The 17,223-nt window shown below is 34.4% G+C and overlaps 3 protein-coding genes across 5 annotated transcripts in view; 2 read left to right on the forward strand and 1 right to left on the reverse strand.

Moving 5' to 3' along the window:
• The first annotated feature begins 436 nt into the window (after positions 1-436).
• LOC111700698 (uncharacterized) lies at positions 437-10,822 on the forward strand. The gene is made up of 6 exons (XM_023471703.1): positions 437-483; positions 8,145-8,188; positions 8,480-8,532; positions 8,864-8,922; positions 10,090-10,163; positions 10,723-10,822. Exons 2-6 carry the CDS (start codon positions 8,148-8,150, stop codon positions 10,820-10,822), a joined length of 327 nt encoding a protein of 108 aa, XP_023327471.1. The 5' UTR covers positions 437-483; positions 8,145-8,147.
• LOC111700706 (speckle-type POZ protein) lies at positions 979-6,785 on the reverse strand. Its single transcript, XM_023471716.1, has 11 exons — positions 6,681-6,785; positions 6,239-6,310; positions 5,225-5,314; positions 4,908-4,936; positions 4,587-4,632; positions 3,788-3,862; positions 2,971-3,050; positions 2,168-2,219; positions 1,702-1,776; positions 1,543-1,610; positions 979-1,148 (listed from the first exon to the last, which is right to left on the reverse strand). The coding sequence occupies exons 1-11, from the start codon at positions 6,756-6,758 to the stop codon at positions 1,007-1,009; spliced, it is 807 nt and encodes a 268-aa protein (XP_023327484.1). The 5' UTR covers positions 6,759-6,785; the 3' UTR covers positions 979-1,006.
• Positions 10,823-12,455: 1,633 nt separating the features above from the next.
• LOC111700704 (putative helicase MOV-10) overlaps positions 12,456-17,223 on the forward strand; it is a 28,736-nt gene continuing 23,968 nt past the window's right edge. For all 3 annotated transcript variants that reach the window (XM_023471712.1, XM_023471713.1, XM_023471714.1), the window contains exons 1-5: positions 12,456-12,560; positions 12,954-13,074; positions 13,472-13,547; positions 15,488-15,570; positions 16,138-16,203. In XM_023471712.1, the coding sequence (XP_023327480.1) occupies positions 12,471-12,560; positions 12,954-13,074; positions 13,472-13,547; positions 15,488-15,570; positions 16,138-16,203 (436 nt within the window). In that variant the 5' untranslated portion in view covers positions 12,456-12,470. The remainder of the gene's footprint in view (positions 12,561-12,953; positions 13,075-13,471; positions 13,548-15,487; positions 15,571-16,137; positions 16,204-17,223) is intronic.

Genomic DNA, 17,223 nt, shown 5'->3' on the forward strand with positions numbered 1-17,223 from the left:
AATTTATCAATCAATCTCTCAACAATTCACTAAAATCAATCATTCATTTAACCAATCCATCAACTTCTCAGTCAAATCTATTAGTTAATCAGTCAACTGACAAGTCGATCTAATTAAAAATTAACCGACCAACCAACCAACCAACCAACCGACCAACCAACCAACCAACCAACCAACCAACCAACCAGTAAAGAATGCGTCACTGGCTACGCATTGAGTCTGATTTTGGCTAGTAAAGAATGCGTCACTGGCTACGCATTTTGTCTGAATCTAACATGTTCAAGAAATGCGTCACTAGCTACGTATCAAGTCTGAATCTAACTTGTGAAGAAATGTGTCCCTGGTTACGCATTGAGTTTTAATCTAATCTGTGCAAGAAATGCGTCACTGACTACGCGCTGAGTCTTATTCTGGCCGGCAAAGAATGCGTTACTGGCTACGCTTCTGATGGTAACCTGCACAAGAAATGCATAACTGGCCAAGGTAATAAGGCAAGGAAAGTTAATTGCTATTGCGTATTCTATGCTAACATATTGAAACCAGTTCTCTCTGGGCGGACTTTGTAAACAAGAATAGATGCATCAGTGTTTGTCTGGTATCCCAAGAGGATAAAAGCATTTAATTCTTAAAATTTTGAAAATTCACATAATAATCTCCTATGACCTGGATATGTCATTGTTTTTTTTTTTTATGTGAAAGATGGTTCCCATGTCAGGCTGTGACACCCGTCTTGTGTTAACTTTACCGCCCAGAGACAGTACACTGCAGAATTGAAAATGCGTACACCTCTAAAATAACTATCTTTACATCCTAATTCTTTGTTACTGGCTATGCATTGAGTCTGAATCTATGCAGGAAATGCGTCACTGGTTACGCATTGAGTTTGAATCTAATATGTGCAAAAAAAATGCGTCACTGACTACTCTATGAATCCTATTCTATCCAGTAAAGAATGTGTCCCTGGCTACGCGTCTTATTGTAACCTGTGCAAGAAATGCGTCACAAGCTACACATTTAGTCTGAATCTTACCTGTGCAAGAAATGCGTCACTGGCTACGCATGTGAGGAAATCTCTCTGAGACATGTATTCAGGGATAATACTTTTCGCAAACTTGTCCAGGAACAATTTCAGTGCTTCAGATTCAGAACTAAATTATACAAAAGGGACTGTAGACATAATTCAAAGTAAGGGGCGTGCTCAATTCACAAAGAATCTCTGACAGCCATTTTTTGAGCAAAACTGGTGAAAATATCTTAGTTTTTCTATTTAAAAATTGACGTTTAAAATCGTGGTATGTTTCCCTATTAACGAGTATGCAACGCAAATTACAGAACTTTTTTTTAATATAGAAAAACGGTTATATCTCGATTAATGATCGGATATGTTACTCTTTAAACAAGGGTCAATTGAATTTTCTCCATGGTCCCTGAAAGGCGACGGACTCGGTGTTAGGCCTCCTATTTGATCTGTTTTTAACATTCAACCTGATTTTTCTTTCACGGGACATCTTTAAAATCTTAAGAAATCGATTAGGATTTCACCTTGAATTTTTGAGACACCAATTTTTAGCTCCAACATATAGCTCTCCCTCGTTGGCAGCCAGGAAATCCTAGAAAACAGACCTTGTCTGGCCCTGACTGTTTATTATATATTTCTGAATTCTCAAGGGAAGCTAAGCTCTAAAATGGTTTACTACTGACCTGCTGATAAATCTTGAGTATCGCAGCTTCATCCAGATTTCCCCAATGGTCACTTTGTATCAGCTTACTTGTGTTCTAAATCAATCAATCACTCAATCAATAAGATTAGTATCAAAAATTATTAACAATCCACCATTCCATTTATTTTTCAAATATTTAAGGTTTAGAAAAGACTTTTTTTAAAAGCATGCACGACATTGGCACTTTAGTCTCATAATGTCATGTTTTGCATTCAAATAAACAAATATTTTGCGCATTTTTTTTGTTTAAATTGATAGATTTTCAAAAAAAAAATTAAGCCAACATCTTTTTAAGACACAATTTTTCGAACCTTTCCTAATGTCATGTGAGCTGCCACACAAAAAAAAATGTAGGCCTAATCAGTTCAGCCATTGGCATTTTGACGTAAATATTGTTAACAAACTGACAGAAAAGCCAAACTTATAAATAAAAGGCATAAACATACCTTGATAACTGAGTTGAGAAATACTATTTTCACCCCGGTCTCGAACGAGCATCTGAAAACGAAATAATTTCTAAAAATCCCAACCAATTAATAAATCAACACGGTTTAGGTAGACAGGATACAGGGTTGACATGTACCAGACGTCTAAGAAGTCGGTACGTGTAGGGTTGAAGAAGCGCAAAAATGTAAAAATGCATATTTGTATTTTCATGATTACTGAGACCAAGTACTTACTACGCTTCCTCACTGTAACCACTTGACCCACTGTGCAAAGTTGATATTTAGAGAATAATCGATTGATTGATTTCCTCGAATTATACAGCAATGTTCAGTTATAATGATTAATTAGTAAATCCAGTCTGGGTTCTGCATTGGCTGGGCAGTCCGCGTCAACTCTGCATCCTATCCATCTTACCTGATCCATAACAAACCAGTAATTAGTAAATCCAGTCTGGGTTCTGCATTGGCTGGGCAGTCCGCGTCAACTCTGCATCCTATCCATCTTACCTGATCCATAACAAACCAGTAATTAGTAAATCCAGTCTGGGTTCTGCATTGGCTGGGCAGTCCGCGTCAACTCTGCATCCTATCCATCTTACCTGATCCATAACAAACCAGTAAATCCAGTCTGGGCTCTGCATTGGCTGGGCAGTCCGCGTCAACTCTGCATCCTATCCATCTTACCTGATCCATAACAAACCAGTAAATCCAGTCTGGGTTCTGCATTGGCTGGGCAGTCCGCGTCAACTCTACATCCTATCCATCTTACCTGATCCATAACAAACCAGTAAAATATCAATCACCTTGTTGCCATATTTAAATGCTTGAGTATCACACCTTTCCCTGCTTCCTTCTTAGATATATCTCTCAGTTTTCTCTCAACCTTAACAATAGACAGATTCTTAAAATTCTCACACGGGATTGTATTCCAGGGAATCATCGATACAGGAATGTATATTTTTACGAATGATTTTGGAAGATCTATGAAAAAATGAAAATTGGACATCAAAAGCGAGCTTTTTACTTCGTTCACATACTTTTAACCCGATAATTTATTTATTTCCCCCCCCCCCCAAAATCTGCGAAAAAAAACCATCTTCTGAAAATTATATTTTCTCAAAAGACAGGGGAAGTCTCAATTTTATTTCTATTAACCCAGGCTAATGTTAATGGTACTGTCTAGTGTCTAATGTATATGTTCAACCAATCTAATGTTCACGAACTATAGTCATACACATGTTCAACCAATCTAATGTTAATGAACTATAGTCATACACATGTTCAACCAATCTAATGTTAATAAACTATCATTGTATACATGTTCAACCAATCTAATATTCACGAACTATCATCATATAAATGTTCATCCAATCTAATGTTCACGAAATATCATCGTTTACATGGTCAACCAATCTAATATTAATAAACTATCATCGTGTACATGGTCAACCAATCTATTCATAAACATTAGTCAAGTACATGTTCAACCAATCTAATGTTCAGATCATGTTAAAGTATAAACCTGTTCAAACAGACTAATGTTTAGTGCTTTCAGTATCAACCTGTCAACCATGTACATTTTCAACTAGTCTAATGTTAAAATATACATAAAGTAATTACCTGTTCAACCAGTCTAATGTTCATATACTTGTTTGCCGCTTCAAGAATGTACCACCATTCCTCTGGCTCTTCAACCTTAGAAAAAATCCTATAATCAGTAGTCTGCGTCTCAAAAATTTGAGATATTTACTGCAAAAATGTATCTTCTAACCTTTGACTTTATCACATTATGCAAAATTTTAACTCCAATTTCATTGAAATATCATCTAACAAACATGATTCGTCCTAAGGGACAACTTCATAGATCTAAGTTTAAATATGGGCATTCTCAGTACAAATCATTGTAAAGACCTTTTTATAAATGAAAGGGTAGAACAGAACGAGAAGAGAAAGAGGAAGAAATAGGAAAAGAAAGGGCTGAAGGTATGGGGAAAGCTGCGATAGGAGGAGGGTAGGATTTGCTAGTGCGGGAAGGAAAAGGGATGATTGGGATGAGCGACCAGAGGGGAAGATTGGAAAAGGGTAGAGAGGTAATGCGGAAAAGAATGGGGGGAAGAAAAGGGCGGAAAGAAAAGGGCGTAGAAGAAAGGGGGGGGGGAGAAAAGGCAGTTGAGGAAGGGCGGAAAAAAGACGGATATAAAAGGCCGGAAAGAAAAGGGCGGATAAGAAAAGGACGGGAGGAAAATGGGGGAAAGAAAAGGGCAGATAATATAAGCCGGAAAGAAAAGACGGATAGGAAAGGGTGAAGAATATCGAGCAGATAAGTAAAGGCGGAAAGAAAAGGGTGGTTAAGAAAGGGAGGAAAGAAAAGAGCGGATAAAGGGCGGATAAAAAGGGCGGAAAATATATTGAATTTTACCTTCCAGCTGAGCCAGCGGCTGTTGTAGATAAACTGGATAAGACGTCTACAAATCAGATAAATTAAATACTTTCAATTAAAATGAGTATTAAAATATTTTCCAAATTTTTTCTTTATAAAAAACAGATTTTATCCTATCTTTCAAAATCTTTGCATTTGAACCAGAATTAAAGAATTTAATTTGTATTAAATAATTAAAGAAACCAACATAGTACAGACAAAACCTATCCACACTTTAGTTATTACTTGAGGCAGGAAAGTAATGGATTTTCAGGGAGAGGGGGGTACGAAAATAAATTTGACAAAATAGTCAATTTGTTCCTGAATCCAACTGGTTTAACATCGTCCACCTGATTGATATTCAATATTCAGCAAACTATTTCTTTTTCAGTAATAAAAATATAATAATATCAGATATAATCGAAAACTTTTGCTTTATGTCTTAACCACGATTGATCTAATAATTTGACTATGAATTCTTGGTGGTCTGCTGAAATAAAAACGATGTTTGTCAAGCACCAAGCAGTGTGTTCAGATGTCTAAAAATATCAGTTTACCTGATAAAAGGGGAAATTCGTTTTGTTCTACTAGAACAAGGGGGAGGGGGGGGGTTACTAAATCTTTTCTGAATATTATTCCTTAAATTCTCGCGTAGTCGTATCTGCCATCGGACCGTAGAACATCCCCTCAAAGACCGGGGAGGAGATGGAAAGGAGCAGTTTATGAACCTGAAGTAAACAAGGTTAGGGTGTATACTGTATATTTGGCAAAATAATTTTTTTTCCTGACCTCGTCCCCTAGGTTGATTATCAAGTTTTAGGATAAAAATAAGGGGAAAAAATCAAGCAAAAAATTATTTTTTGTTAAAAAAATTCAGTAAATCTTGAAGAATTGACCTGGATCCGGATACGGTTCCATTTTTTCCAGTGCGGATCCGAATCGGCATCAAAATTAAATGGATCCTAAGCACTGGTTTGCGCGGTACGTAACTTTTTCTTGGGGAAAATAAATTATTTCATAAATTTTAAGATAATAAGTATGAAAAAAGATAAAAGATGTTTGCCTTTCTCCAACTTTATATCCCCCCCCCCCTCCCATATCTTTGGAAATCTTATTTATTTAAAACTTTTTCAGGAATGCATAATAAAGTCATCTTTGAGTGAAAAATACATGTGAACAAAGGATAACCATGGAAAAGGGACTTAAAAAAGCCCTGGTTTTATTCAATATGCAAATGCATAGAAGAAAAGTCCTCTTTATGAAAACGTCTAAAACATACCTCATTTTCTCCAGAATTAGGACTTTTTCTTCTGGACTTTAATTCCTGTGATCTTATTTCCTAACACTTCATAGGCAGCCCCCATATTATTTAAGGAAAAAAAGTCCCAGTAATCAAAACCTCGGAACTTTTTTCAAGTGAAATTTTGTTCTACGATTTCAGGGACTTTTTTTGAAGTTTATATTTCCAGCAACTTCATTCCCTGAGACTTTCATAAAAAGATTCACCCCCTGGACATTCATAGTCAAGTTTTTATCATTCATCCTTTTATTTTCTTTACAAAACATTCAATTATTCCACCCTAAAATCTTCGATCGAGGGTGAGAGGGGGGATGAACTTAGAAGAAAATATACACCCCTAAACCTATTTCACCTGAATGGTTGACCCATCAGCAAGCGTAAAAACTGCATCAGTGAACTGCTGCTGATCGTAGAATTTTCCTAGCTAAACAAATCTAATTTTAAACTAGTTTCACTCAAAACCTACAGGACCTGAGTTGACTGTAGGTTGATAATACTACTGCAGTGCATTTACATAATGGTATGTCTGAGTCACAAGCTAACCTTCATAAAAAAAAATTCTGATTAAAATTTAATGAGGGTAATTTCCTAGGAAACTATTATTGGACCCATGGACACATGGATAGAGCTGGTCATGGGCCGCAAAGCCCTGCCCCGAGACCTGTCATAGCTGTAGCGCTCGGCCACTTAGCCAGTCCTGGCAGCAGCGCTTGGCACATGTTCAACCAATCTAATGTTAATAAACTATATGACACTCGTCAGTCCCTTTGACTTGTATAGCGATTAAAACTTACCAATGCTGGAATAAGACACTCCCCACCCCTCCAGTCTGCCCAATCGCCCCCGCCGTCGCCATTCTCAACTAAAACCATTTGATCTGAAAAAAACTCAACCCTGAAAACCTTTTTTTTCATAAACATTTAAAATTTACTATAAATCACAATGTCAAGTCACTAACAAGATTAACAGTGATTCCTTCCATCGTAGATTATGTAAATCCTTGAGAACTAGCTTAAAAAAGAGTCACAAAGTCTTAAAGGAGGTTAAAGAATTGAAATATAAGTTCAGCGAGCTGCGAGATGAAATAAGATAGATTGATAAAAAAGCCGGCCATGCCGCTAACAATAAAAATCTGCGCATGCTCAAAAGCAAAATATCGTCGTTTTAAAATGTCGTCTTTCCAAGGATCAGCTGTTTAACAAAGCAAATCAAAACATCGAAATCTTATTGTTGCTTCGGCAGCATTGCTGTTGCCATGTGGGTCCAAGCCCAAGCGGATTGAAACGGATCAGTCAGTGACTCGTGGCAAGTTAAGATCGTTTGGAGGGTAGGGTTTAAAAGAAGATTGTTTTGTTTGGAAACACTTAAAACTTATTCTTCATACTTCTTAAGAAAAACATTGCAAGGGGGGGGGGTTAATACTCGTAGATATAATTTTTTGACCGAGTCCCAAGTTTGAGAAGTAGAGAATAATTAAATAAATAATCCACTCAAAACCACACCTTTTTTGTTGAAGTTTATTTATCTAATTACTAATTTCTTATCTTTTACCCCTATATGTTATCTAGGGGTGAATATTTTCTAGTAAAATCAGACACCCTTCCCCCCCCCCCCCCCTCATCATTATTGTCCCCAGAAGGTATTTATGTCAGTTAGGTGTTTTTAGGGGAGGGTTAGTTTTTGAAAATAAACACCCCTGGTTTGCTGGATTGTTTGTAAATTTGATGAGACAGCCACAGTACCACAGTAACTTGGTTCCAACACGATCTAAAACAGACACAAGAGCAAACTTCTATTCAAACAGGGATGTTCTTCTTTGGAATCAACTCCCCACTTCAATAAAGGAAGCCAGAGGCCGAATTTAAAGAATTTGAACCGCGGTTTATATTTAAGCCGCGGCTCAAAATTTGTTAGTTCCACTTGAATTTGTTTTAAATTTTTCAAGATTTAAGCCGGCGCTCAATTGAAACCAGTTTTTGGGGGATTTGAGACGTGACTTAAATTCATTAAATTCGGACACAGGACTATGAGCAAATTCTTAAGTTTACTTGATGAACACAAATCAATTTCAAATCACTAGATGCACCAGGAGAAGTGCGTGATGACCATCCTGTTGAACATGGTTAATGGTGAGACCTGAGCACCTTACAATACTCCCCAATCCCCATGGAGCGTTGGAAATCATCAACCGAGTGTCCAAGAAAAAAAAGCCGACGATTCAGTATTGTTATAATTTTAAAGGAAATCATTTATTTCAGAAAATGCCGCCAAATGTACGTGGAGAAGGGGTTCCTGTACGAAGGTATGATTCCACCAAATTGTGCTAGGATTGAATTAGACTTCAGTTGGAGCTAAACTAATAATTTAAACTAGGGAGAATATGAGTTTATGATAGTTTTGTTTAAACGTTTGTTACCATATCTTACATTCATTTATACTTAAAATAATTTACCATAAATATATTCAACTATTTTTTGCTAAAAATTGTAAAAAAAGAGAATAATATTTTTGGAAAATATTAGTAAACTTGAAACGGATTCAGTTTTATTTTTTTAAATTAATTTAGTTCATCGCAAATGTTTTATTTTTACAGGAATTTCTATGCCCGCGATCAATATGTTGTTCCCAATATCTTCCACAAGGAACGTATACATTTTTAAAACCAGATTTTTATTTTTTTCTTTGGAAAATTGTCGACCTTAAAAAATCATGCCCATTATTATTTTTTTTTTTGATAATTTTGGAAAAATATATGATTTTTTTGTTAAGAGAAAGAACACACAAGCCAGTGCCAATGTACTCCCACACTTATTTTTGGGGGGAGGGGGAGGGGAGGTACAATTCTGCGAAATATATACAATTAATCTGTAATGGATATATTTACATCTATTTTACAGCTAAAAAAATTCAATGGAAAATTAACGATTTCGGAACTAATTTGATTGAGACAAATGAAGAATTTGTACTTAACAGACAGGGAAAAACTTGTCCTTTCTTTACTGGAATATGGAAAATGGATTCATGACGAATATCCAGGTAGGATTAAACCTAATATCCTGGTATCCAGGTAGGATTAAACCTAATATTCTGGTATCCAGGTAGGATTAAACCTAATATTTTGGTATCCAGGTAGGATTAAACTTAATATTCTGGTACCCAAGTAGGATAAAAATCTAATATTCTGGTATCCAGGTAGGATTAAACCTAATATTCTGGTATCCAGGTAGGATAAAAGCCTAATATTCTGGTATCCAGGTAGGATTAAGTCAATTATCCTGGTATTCAGGTATGATTAAACCTAATAGCCTGGTATCCAGGTAGGATTAAACCTTATATTCTTGTATCCAGGTAGGATTAAACCTAATATTCTGGTATCCAGGTAGGATTAAACCTAATATTTTGGTATCCACGTAGGATTAAACTTAATATTCTGGTACCCAGGTAGGATAAAAATCTAATATTCTGGTATCCAGGTAGGATTAAACTTAATATTCTGGTACCCAGGTAGGATAAAAATCTAATATTCTGGTATCCAGGTAGGATTAAACCTAATATTCTGGTATTCAGGTAGGATTAAACCTAATAGCCTGGTATCCAGGTAGGATTAAACCTAATATCCTGGTATCCAGGTAGGATTAAAATGGTTGATTATGAAATATGAGAAATTTATTATTTAAGATAAACATTGACGTATCAGAGTGGTAGAATCAAACCATAATCAAAGAAATAATAGCTTAAAACATTTTTAAAGTTTCTTCTGCGTTACTTAGCTCTCTTTCTTAAAAGTAATGACAGAAAAGTTTTATTTTACATTGTAAATCGTTAATTTCAAGGTTCAGATAAACTTCAAGTAACGTTAACAGTCCCTTTAAAGGGTTTGTAAGCGTATTTTTAAGTGATCCTCTATTCAAAGATGGCAATGTCCGATTTATAACGATACTCTTAAAAGCTTTGTTTGATCATAAATGAATTAGATATCAAGGTTTTTGTATTCATGGATTCTCGGCGAAAGCGATTTGCGCATTTCTTGCTTACAATAATTATTGAAGAAACAATCACAGAGAACCATTTTTCGAGTCAGAAAAACGATTGTATCTTCCACATTCTTGATCAGATTAAGGTTTCAAAGGTTTGCAATCTCTACCTGGTGTGTCACTTAAAATTACGCTTACAGTCCCTTTAAATGGTAATGAATGTACCTAGGATGTAAACTCTATGGTAGATCAGTACTCCCCCTCTATCCTGGTGCTTGGGAATACTGACTTCTCAGACCAACAGTAAGTTTGGGAGTACAAAATAATCAGCGTGTATCCTGATACTGAATCCATCTCAGATCAGAGCCCGTTTTCTCCATAGAAAGTGGTCGTGTAGTTCACGTACTTTGATATGTTGGCCTCTAGATGTCTCATGCTAAATTCTTATCTGATAGATATTTTTCCGTACATTTGACGACCAATATAGGAGACGTCAAGTTGTCGACCAATGTAGTTTATGGAAGAAACGGCCTCTGAGCTGAAAACTTTAGTATTGAATGCTCTCAATCCCGATCGCAAAATCTCTGTATCCACTGTTGACACTTTTGACTTCCTGCTTAATCCTCTTTTTTGGGATTTCCTTACTGGATTCCAATCAATAAGAGTTCTCGATATCCACAATCCTGAAGTTTTTAGCTCTGGATCATCAATGTTATTAAATCTTTCAAAGATTCTCATTTATTTAGTAATGATGAACTAAGATCTATTAATGGATATATTGGATATTATCTTCTATTTATTTAGTAATGATGAACTAAGATCTATTAATGGATATATTGGATATTATCTTCTATTCATTTAGTAATGATGAACTAAGATCTATTAATGGATATATTGGATATCATCTGTTGCAAGAGGAAGATAGTCTTCATCAAGGTCAGATATATTTAAAGATAATTTAAAGAGAAAAGATAAATTAATGAGATAATTTAAAGAGAAAAGATAAATTAATAAGATAATTTAAAGATGATTTAAAGATGATTTAAAGATGATTTAAAGATGATTTTAAGATGATTTAAAGATGATTTAAAGATGATTTAAAGATGATTTTAAGATGATTTTAAGATGATTTTAAGATGATTTAAAGATGATTTAAAGACCAAATATTTTCTTCCTCTGAGAGGTTAAAATCCAGCAAGCCATAAACATAAATCTGCCAAATTCCTAGTTCTTGATTGCATATGAAAATGAATAAATAGATATGTTTTAGTTTTAGAAATATATTTTTAGTAATTTAGAGTTACCCTCCATTCAAATGCTCATTAATGTAATAGGTACAGTCGTTTTTCCAGCTTTGGAAGTGTTTAATTCTTTAAACAGAAATCCGTTAGTCTCTTCTGAAACCACAAAGGAAAATTAATCAAATTTCAAAAGCCGAAACATGAATACTGGATCTATTCTCGATCAGACAGAGCTTTTAAAGGTTCCGTTGTGATTCGGACTAAATAAAGTAGGATATGTCTTGTGTTTCTTGATGAGTATAGACAATTTAAATGTAGTCTGAAATCTTTAAATTAACAAACATTGTATCAAGTGTAGCTTGCATTGATTTATAATGATTTAAATTTATAATTACTTTTCCCGTTCATATTTTTCCTTGAATGGATCCTGGAAATCGGCATTATTGCGTACAAGAGGTCATGGTGTACATAGGCTACACCAGATATAAAGATTGTAACAAAAAAACGTATAGTTTATAGCTTATTCACAAGATATTGCAACGGATTTAGGATGATATAAATAAAGTATCAAATCAGAGAAAAATATTTTCTTAAGCAACCCCCCCCCCCCTTTATAATAATTTTATTCCTGAATTTAGGTATTTATTGCTGAAGTGGGGCAAAGTTAATTAGTTTTAGGGTAAAATAAATGTATTTTTGTGCATAAAGTATCAAAAAGTATTGCAAAAATTGTCTTTGGATCCAATTTTTATTTTTTTTCAGAGAAGGGGGGCTAATTTTTTTCAGGTGCAAAATTTGGAGAAAAAAAATCACAAAAAGCAATAATATAAAATGTTGTTTAGTTTCGAAGTTAGTAATTTATATAAAAGGATGGCAAGTGCTTTCTAAACTAACTAGGCTTGGAGGGCACTTCGCGCCCATCTTCTATTTTAACTTTTGATTGTGGCTCTATATGTGAGCATCTTCTTTTTGTACAGTAAAAAACAATAACAAAAAAAGTTCGTGGATTTTTAAATAATTTTTCGCGCATTTTTAAATTTAACAAAAATCAAAAGTTTTTGGGCCCGATCAGTTCAGTCGTTTTGACGTTTATAGGACACAAACAGAGTAGACAGACAGACATGCAAAGTATATAGATATAGCAATAGATTTAACCCTCTGACCATCTAAGAATCATAAACCAATAAATTCAGAAGATTCTTTTACCACCAATCTTTTAACTCCTTCTATAATAAAGCTCTTCGCTTATATATATATATTTGTAATTTATATGTTAGCTGTAGCTGACCAAACGGCTGGTTTGAGTTGTTTAAAGGAACCCTTGAGGTGGTAACATAGGCATTTAAGCTTTTTATAATATAAAATAATTATGATATTTTTAATACTTAGGTTGCCTTTGTTGGTTGTCAAGGTGACAGAGAAAGATTACTTAAAGGAACCCGGATCTGTTGTTACCCAGGTCAGTTGATTTTGGTACACTGTACACTGTACAATGTACATACTACGTACGTCGTACATACCATGTAGAAATTTTCTTCTTTAATAGTTTGTTTAAAACAGAAAAACCTAAAAGAAAGGAATATAAAGAAATTTATTTAATGCAGTGTAATAATAAAATGATGAAAAAACTTTTTTATGTTCAATTTTCATGTTTTCCTTTGAGCATAAAAAAAACTTTCTCCCCCCCCCCCCCGGGGAATACTTTAGAATATACAAATATTCCTAAAAATATGTAATTTTCCCCAGGACTAGATTGGTTTTGTTTGTTGATGGGTTGTTGTATGCTGGGAGAGGACGACAATATACTTTCTGACCTTCTACAGAATATAAACAATGTACAGTTGTACTCTAGGATAAGGTTAGTCTGGTGTGTTGTATGCTGGGAGAGGACGACGATGTACTGTCTGACCTTCTGCAGAATATAAACAATGTACTGAACACTTATTCAACAAACATCCCAACCATACTGATTGGTAAGTAAAGTAGGGGAATATATTTTTCTATTTTATAGATAATTGCATCTTTGGGGCAAAAAATATTTTTTAAAAGAAGAGGGAAAATCGGCTAGTTAAACTTCATTTACATTCCCTAAATATAAAAATTATTCTACATATATAAACAATATACATATCATCCCTTTCTCCCTTCCAAATAAAATAAATGATAAAAATGGATAAAAAGATATTTTTTGTGATAATAGGAATCAATTTTTTTTCTACTTCGGACGTTTTTATTCTAAGAAATATTTTTTACAAAGCTTATGAAAAGAGGGCAAAACTCTATAAATATACATATATGGATGATATATACTAAATGTTATATTTCCATTTTCAACTTACATACATACTAATTTACATTATATTTTTTCAGGAACTTTGAATGTTTTTCACAGGGATTGGATTTATGAACTTGGATCTCCAACAACAGTACATGGACAGGCCTTCAGGTACTTCGTACTGTACTGTACAATGTACATCAAGAGAGTAAAGTTATGGCGCCAAATTTTTCCATCTCCGTGCCGCAGGAGCGTGTGTAATGTGTACTGTAACGGAGTTCAAAGTGCGTATTTTTAACAAAGAATGTCAGATCATGGTTGGAATCAATTATTTCTGTATATGGGAACTCTGCTGGGTGTTTACATAAACTAAAACTCCTTTTTGTAAAATTCACAAACGAATGTAACAGATTCTTTAAGAATTGATATTTGTGCTTTTATAAATAGTTAAAATGTATTTATATGTTTGTATTTTTTGTGAACATCCTGTGAGCACTGTGTATTTTTAAGTATAGACTCAAGGTTAAGGTTACGCCTTAAACCTAACGTTGAAATCTTGGAAAGATGATATTATCAGTTGTAGCTAATCTTCGAGCAACTCCGGAGTTCTAAACCAACTCTGTACCATCAAAAGGGGATTTTATTGATATTCTAAAATCAGAATAGAGTTATCATTTTCGGACCAAGTCCTGGACCAGAAAGTTCGTCTACACCTACAGCTTAAAGCAGTTCCCTACAGAAGCAGCATTCTACAGTTCTGCTCCAGACAGCTCTAAAGGTTCATCTACACCTACAGCTTAAAGCAGTTCCCTACAGAAGCAGCATTCTACAGTTCTACTCGAGACTGCTCCCTGTTCTGAAGACTCATTAATTCCAGCAGTTGAGAAGCTCCCTAAATCCCCCCACAGAAACTGACTACACAGTAAAAACGCTCCTATTTATTCCGTAACAAGTTTTTACCAATAAACATTTTTCAACCCCCACCATGTATCATTTAGTTAGACCTAAGGTTTAACAGTACTGTACAGGGTTTCCCAGAAACGATGAGACTTCAGAGACGTCTGTATGGAATAATTTATACTTTGTTTTTCTTAAATTAGATTCTCTGCTACTGTAAACTTATTATTTCTTTGTCAAATCAATAAAAAAGTCCCTGTAAGAGCCAATCCAAGTGTGCCTCGTTTTAATGGAAACGGCCTACCTTGATTTAATGGCTAGTTGGATTTTAGAACCAGATATTTCAATCTCAGTTAGCTAGGCAGAAAACATTTTCTCTCTGAAGTAAAACAAGTTATTCTCTGCAGCTGGAACAGGTGTACAGGCTGAACAAGATGAAGAGAAGTAAGTGATTGGCAATATCTGAGCAAATCTATTGCAAATAAACTGATTGATACCAACTATCCAAAATCTATCTTATCTGAAAATAAAGAATATAGAGTAACAAAGATCTGTAAGTTAGAGAGTATAAATCAAGGTCTTTAAATGACTACTTGATATAGGGGAATAAATGCGGTTATATAAATGGGTTAATCCCAATTATAGATGATGACTTCTATTCTCACTCTCCCTAGATCCCAGTACTTCCAGTGAAGAGAAATACTGGACTGCAAATCTAGACATAGATGTAATGCAGAACACCAAACCTTTATTTAACCTTGGAATGATCATATTTTAAGAATTAATGTCGTCTTGACAGTCTCACTTTTTGTGGGTAACCCTGTAAGTCAATGAAGACCAAAAACTCTGCAAACATTGAAGGTTTACTTCGATATTCTGCTTTGATCATGATTTTCACTTAATTATGTATTACACATTATTTGCCAAAACAAAAAGCAAATTAAAAAGCTGCGAAAACTTAAAATAACAGACTTCAATTTTGGTAGAGTCGTCTCTGAAGTCTCATTCTTTGTGGGTAACCCTGTACCTTCAAACATTTTGAAGATTAAACAAAAAATAAAATAAAAAACATTTGAAAGAGGGCATTATTCTATTCTATTCCAATCTAATCTACTCTGATCTAATCAAATCTGATCTAATCTGATCTAATCTGATCTAATCTGATCTAATCTGATCTAATCTAATCTAATCTAATCTACTCTAATCAATTCTAGGGATATTGTGACCCGGTACGGCCTTGTTCCTAAGAGCAGGGAAGCAACCTGGTTCCAAACTGTAGGAGATCAAACTATTAAAGGTTTTCATTACACTTAGGGTTTTTGGGAAAAGAGATGGTTTATTGGTTTCTTTTCAAACTATTAAAGGTTTTCATTATACTTAGGGTTTTTGGGAAAAGAGATGGTTTATTGGTTTCTTTTCAAACTATTAAAGGTTTTCATTACACTTAGGATTTTTGGGAAAAGAGATGGTTTATTGGTTTCTTTTCAAACTATTCAAGGTTTTCATTACACTTGGGGTTTTTGGGGATAGAGATGGTTTATTGGCTTAAGGTTTTTTTGGTTTTGTTTTCAAACATTTAATTATTTTTTCACTTAAGAGTCTGTGATGTTGTTATATTTGATTAATTTTACCCCTTACATCTTACAAAAATTTTACTATGACGAAAGGTTATGATATCAAAACAATTTTTAACTTTGATTTCGCAAAATCATAAATGAAAACCTTTATAACTGTCCAAAATTTTTAACGCCTGTCTTGGAATGTTCTTTCTATACAATAAGCAAAGTTTTGACATTTTTTTTTGATCGATCTAATGTTTCTTGACAAAAAAGTTAAATGGATCCTAAAACATTTCTATTTACAGAATGCGTGGATTTTGTAGTTTGCAGCAGACCTCTTCGATGTGAAGTTAAACTTCTGGATTTGAAAGGTGAGAATATGTGTAGATGATAGGCAATAAGGCGGTCCATTTAATTTTAATTGGGATCCGGATCTTGGATCCGCACTGGAAAAAATGGATTCGGATTCTGGATCTGCGCTGGAAAAAGAATCCGGATTCTGGATCTGCACTGGAAAAAAATGGATTCGGATTCTGGATCTGCACTGGATAAAGAATCCGGATTCTGGATTTGCACTGAAAAAAATGGGTCCAGATTCTGGATCTGCACTGGGAAAAATGGTTCCGAATCCAGGTTATGAAGAATTTACTGAATTTTCTTAACAACGCAGAATTTCAAATAATTTTATTTTTTCGCTTATTTTTATGCTAAAACTTGATGAACCAATTCAGATTTGGGTTTTAAGAGTAAAAAAGTTTTTTTTCAGTTTTTGGTTATTTTTTCTCCCCTTGGATCCGGATCCGTGGATTCCACCCAGGAAATTTTCTGCAAATTCATTTTTAAGATATCTCAGAAATCAAGAGCAGTTACAGGTTAAAATCAAATGTAAATTTCGGTTAAAGACTTTAATATGCTTCTTCTGTTTTTTTTTGCGATATTTTTGAACTGTTAATGGCAGGGTCCCCAAATTTTGCTACTTCAAAAACAGTTCAAAAACCTATTTTATTAAAAAATCAAAGCTTTAAGTCAATTGCTTGACTGATTAGATACGGCCTGAAAAGTCTTTTTGAGGATTTCACTTCAAAAACCCTTGTAAGGCAGTACAGTCATACAGTTCGCTCATGGCTTTGATTTTTTGCTAAAACATGTCTTCAGACTCTCAAGGACAACTCACAAAATTTGGGGACCCTGCCTTTAACGGTTCAAAAAATTTCGCCAAAAAACAGAATCAGCTAAATCAAGTCTTGAAACTTGAGATAATTTGTTTAAGACCTGAAAATGCATTTGATTTCTTAAAAATGGATTTGCTCAACATTCCCTGCATGGCATTTCCTGAAAAGCGAGATTATAATTCAGTAGACTGCATATTCATATATTCATATTCATATATT

Source organism: Eurytemora carolleeae, unplaced genomic scaffold (genome assembly GCF_000591075.1).
Source record: "Eurytemora carolleeae unplaced genomic scaffold, Eaff_2.0 scaffold421, whole genome shotgun sequence".
In the NCBI taxonomy this organism is placed as follows: domain Eukaryota; kingdom Metazoa; phylum Arthropoda; class Copepoda; order Calanoida; family Temoridae; genus Eurytemora; species Eurytemora carolleeae.